Consider the following 4472-nt stretch of genomic DNA (forward strand, 5'->3'; position numbering starts at 1 on the left):
CTTTAATCCCAGCACTCGGGAGGCAGAGGCAGGCGGATCTCTGTGAGTTCGAGACCAGCCTGGTCTACAGAGCTAGATCCAGGACAGGCTCCAAAAAGCCACAGAGAAACCCTGTCTCGAAAAACCAAAAAAAAATAAAAAATAAAAAATAAAATAATGCTAGCACTTGGGAGGCTGATGCAGGAGGATTGTGAGTTTGAGACTAGTATGATCTATACACAGAGAAACCATGTCTCTAAAATAGAAACAAAAGAAGTGGCTGGGGTTTAAGACAAAGAAAATGAAATTAAAAAAAAAAAAGAAAAGGACTTTTAGCCTCTGACAAGGGCCTAGTTACCCACAGCAACTGATCAGAGTTCCATATCCTCCTGTAACCTCCCACCTTCCCATCTCTCACCTGCAAAAGCAAGTGGTTTGACTCCCCACTATCAGCAGAGCCAGGGTCCTCTCCTTCCCGCCCATCCTCAGAAATGCACCTGTACCTGTCACCCCAATGTCAGGCAGGCAGATGTGGCCTGACTTTAGTGTCTTTGACCAGGACACTCACCTCAGAGGCCTGACTCCACCCGCTACCCCAGCAACAGGGCATTTTGATGCAGGGCAAATCCCTATGCCCGTGGCCATTGTGGCGTTTGGGAGACTGGAGGTCAGCCTAGGCTATAACGGGAAGGGGAGTCTGTCTCTAAAGGCCTCAGCCACATGTGGTGGTGCACACCTTTAATCCCAGCACACAGAGGCAGGTGGATTTCTGGACTTCAAGGCCAACCTGGTCTACCAAGTGAACTCCAGAACAGCCAGGGAGAAAGGCCTTGGCAGCCCCCCACTCCATCAGGAGCCAGGCTCCAGACAGCCGGAGGAGCCTCTGAAGCCTATGGTCAGTCTGCAGCATCCCACTTAGAGCCCTAGCAGGCCTCCACACAGAAAGCTTAGGGGCTTTGTCGGTTTTGTCTTTTTCCAGGATTGATTTACTTTTATTTTATATGCATGAGTGTTCAGCTGCACGTATGTCTCAGCAACACACATGTGCAGTACTATCAGAGGCCAGAAGAGTTCCTCTGGAACTAGGATTACAGATACATGATGGTGCTGAGAACTGAACCCGGGTCCTCTGGAAGAGCATCCAGGGCCCTTACCTGCCTCTGCCTCCCAAGTGCTGGGATTAAAGGTGTACAACACCACTACCTGGTTTCTGTCCTAGAACTAGCTCTTGTAGACCAGGCTGGTCTCGAACTCACAGAGATCCGCCTGCCTCTGCCTCCCGAGTGCTGGGATTAAAGGCGTGCGCCACCACCGCCCGGCCCTTTACTTAATTTTTGTTTGGTTTGGTTTGAGCTAAAGTCCCCCTAAATAGTTCAGGCTGTCCTTGAACTCTGTATTCTCCTGCCTCAGAGTCTTGAGCACTGGAATGACAGGCATATACCATAATACAAGGCTCAAAAGCTCTACAGCCAGACACCCAGGGAAACCAAACTGACTGAAACCCCCTATGGACTTCCTTTCAGGACCAGACACCCTCATCAGTGCCAGTCATGCAACCGGACACCCACCAGACAGCTGGTCACGGACAGCCCTCCATGTCCCCACGGTCTGCTCCACTCAGCGCCATCATAGAGCAGGCCTTAGGAAGCACTGCATTCGACTGACATACTCTCCCAGATAGTGTTTTATTATAGAATATTAGCTTAAGGTGTGCCGCATTTGTTTATGCTGTGGAATAGTTGTGTAATGATGCAAAGTTGTGCTGCAGTTCTTTATGTTGCATTTGTTTAAGTCTGTGCAGCTGTTACTTTGCCTGTCTAAAACACCCGATTGGTCTAATAAAGAGCTGAACGGCCAATAGCAAGGCAGGAGCAAGGATAGGTGGGGCTGGCAGGCAGAGAATAAATAAGAGAAGAACTCTGAGAGAAGACTAACAGGAAGCGAGGAGGACATGGGGTCAGCTACCCAGTCCCCAGCCAGTCACAGAGTCAGAGTGAAAGTCAGATATACAGAAGTAAGAGAAGGAAAAGCCAGAGGTGTAAGGTTGATGGGATCATTTAAGTTAGAAAAGCTGACTAAAAATAAACCAAGCTAGGGTGAGGCATTCATAAATAATACTCAGTGTGTGATTTATTGGGAGCTGGGTAGCAGGCCCCTCAAAGAGCAAAGAATAAAGAGTAAAACAAAACCCAACAGGTAGTGTTTGTTTTGTCTCTGAAGGGTGGCCCAGGCAGACCTAAGACCCTCCTTGTGCCCGACTGATAGAGCCATGACTTAGGAGCACTCACCCAGAACTTGACCAGGAAGAAGGCATGGGGTGGCCCTCGGTCATACAGCTCCCGGAGGCCACCCTTTTTCTCGGGGAACTTGTCATAGATCTGTCGCACGTCCACACTCTCCAGGGGCGGCGCTCCAGGACTGGGGCACTGCTGACTGATGTGGACAAACAGATGCCTCTGGAACTGCGACACAGGGTGAGGGGACATGAGCTAGACCCACATGCAGCCCGGTGGCCCCAGCAGTCTGTCCCAATCTGCTCACACCTCGTCCTCTCCCACCTCCGGCCTAACCCCTCCGACATTTTCCATCCCTCACACAGCCCCAGATCTGACTCAGTTCCCAGAACCCAGCGCCTGCCCTCCTCTCTGCAAGGCTGCCACCTCCCACCATATTTTGTCATTAATTTCCTTGAAAATTCCATTTCTGCTCCTGAAATTTACAATGCGGCACCCAGCAAACTCCTCTGTAACCCTCAAAGCCCAGCTCACACGTGTCCTTTACAGGGAAGACTTCACTAGCCCCCCCCCCCCCGCCAGGGAGATCACCCTCTATACACACAAGAACTAGACATGTTGTAGAATATTAGGTAAAGATGTGTTACATTTGTCCATGCTATGTAATATTTGTTTAAAGATGCAAAGATGTGCTGCGTTCTTTTACATTGCATTTGTTTTAACTCTGTGACCCTGTGTTACTTTGCCGTCTAAAACACTTGATTGGTCTAAAAAAGAGCTGAACGGCCTATTAGCTAGGCAGGAGAGAGGATGGGCGGGGCTCGTAGGCAGAGACTTGGGAGGAGATCAAGGACCAAGAGGAGTAAGAGAAGGCACTGGGGCCGCCATCCAGCCATGGAGTAGGAAGTAAAGGGGGGCACAGAGAAAGGTAAAAGCCAAGAGGCAAGAAGGAGATGAGATAATTTAAGAAAAGCTGGCTAGAAACAAGCCAAGCTGAGGCTAGGCATTCATAAGAAAGAATAAGTCTCCGTGTTTTTACTTGAGAGCTGGGTGGCCCCAAAAAGTAAGAAAGTCAACAACACTAGACAGGCTGGTTGTATAGTCCTGGAGCTAAAAGACCACCAAGTCCCTGAGCTTGCTAGCTGGATGGCGGCCCCCGTGTCCTCCTCTCACTTTCTTGGTCCTTGATCTTCTCCTCCCAGATCTCTTATTCTCTCCGCCTGGCAGCCCTGCCGCTCTCCTGCCTAGCTATTAGTCATTCAGCTTCTTGTCAGACCAATCAGATATTTTAGACAGAATTCAGTCTACCATAGAGAAGGGAAGCAGAAAATCAACCTACAGATAATAGAAATGTCGGGAATAATTTATGTTATGAAAAATATGCTGGCAAGTATAGAAAAAGACTCAGAAGTGATAGTGTGTGACCCAGGTATGATGGCATAAGCCTGCTGAGACTGCAAGCGTGCAATATCACACCCAGTATACACAGCCCTGGGGCTGGAAGCCAGAGCTTCACACAGGCTTCCACTCTCCCGAGTTAAATCCCAGGCTTCAGGCTGACTTCTGAGCCCAAAGCAATGCTCCTCCAGGCTCCGGGGCTCTGGGATCACAGACTTCCCAGCAGCATCGCCCTGTTTAGAAACCTTGACAGCCTGGTGGATGGCATTAGTGCAGCTGCAGACACTGCATGCAGTGAACATGCATCTCCCAGGCCTCTGCACTTGGGCGTGAGCGCATGACTAAGGTCTGGCCAATGGCATATGAACAACAGGCCTATAAAATCTCTCTCTCCCTCCGCCTGCTGGCTGGATTCCGAGAGCCCAGAAGATTCTGTACCGCTAGAAATGGCAAGGCCCAGGTCCTACATCGCTGGGGTAGCACTTCTGCTCAGCCCACTGCTGGGAACACACATGAAAAGCTGGCGCTGTGGTGCACACTGACCATAGCAGCCCTCAGGGAGCTGAGCTGGAAAGAAACAGGAAGTTCAAGGCCTGAGCTACAGAGTGAGACCCACCTTAACAATAAAGAAACCAGAGAAGCTCTCTCGGCCTTAGCGCCATCTTCCTTGACACCCCTGCGCCATGAGAGCGAAGTGGAGGAAGAAGAGAGTGCGCAGGCTGAAGCGCAAGAGAAGAAACATGAGGCAGAGGTCCACGTAAACTCGCCCGCCCACCCGCGAAGGCCGCAGGAGCAGCAGTAAGGGACGCTGGAGGCCGGGACGCAGGGACAAGCTGGACTGAGCTGCAGCCGGAGGAAGTC

The 4472-nt window shown here is 50.6% G+C and overlaps 1 protein-coding gene across 1 annotated transcript in view; it reads right to left on the reverse strand.

Moving 5' to 3' along the window:
• Positions 1 to 4472, reverse strand: part of Tead2 (TEA domain transcription factor 2) — a 17215-nt gene that overhangs the window by 2277 nt on the left and 10466 nt on the right. The window contains exons 7-8 of the mRNA XM_026789066.1: positions 4387 to 4454; positions 2174 to 2441 (exon numbers count right to left, since the gene is read on the reverse strand). Of these exons, the coding sequence (XP_026644867.1) occupies positions 2174 to 2441; positions 4387 to 4454 (336 nt within the window). The remainder of the gene's footprint in view (positions 1 to 2173; positions 2442 to 4386; positions 4455 to 4472) is intronic.

Source organism: Microtus ochrogaster, unplaced genomic scaffold (genome assembly GCF_000317375.1).
Source record: "Microtus ochrogaster isolate Prairie Vole_2 unplaced genomic scaffold, MicOch1.0 UNK14, whole genome shotgun sequence".
NCBI lineage: Eukaryota > Metazoa > Chordata > Mammalia > Rodentia > Cricetidae > Microtus > Microtus ochrogaster.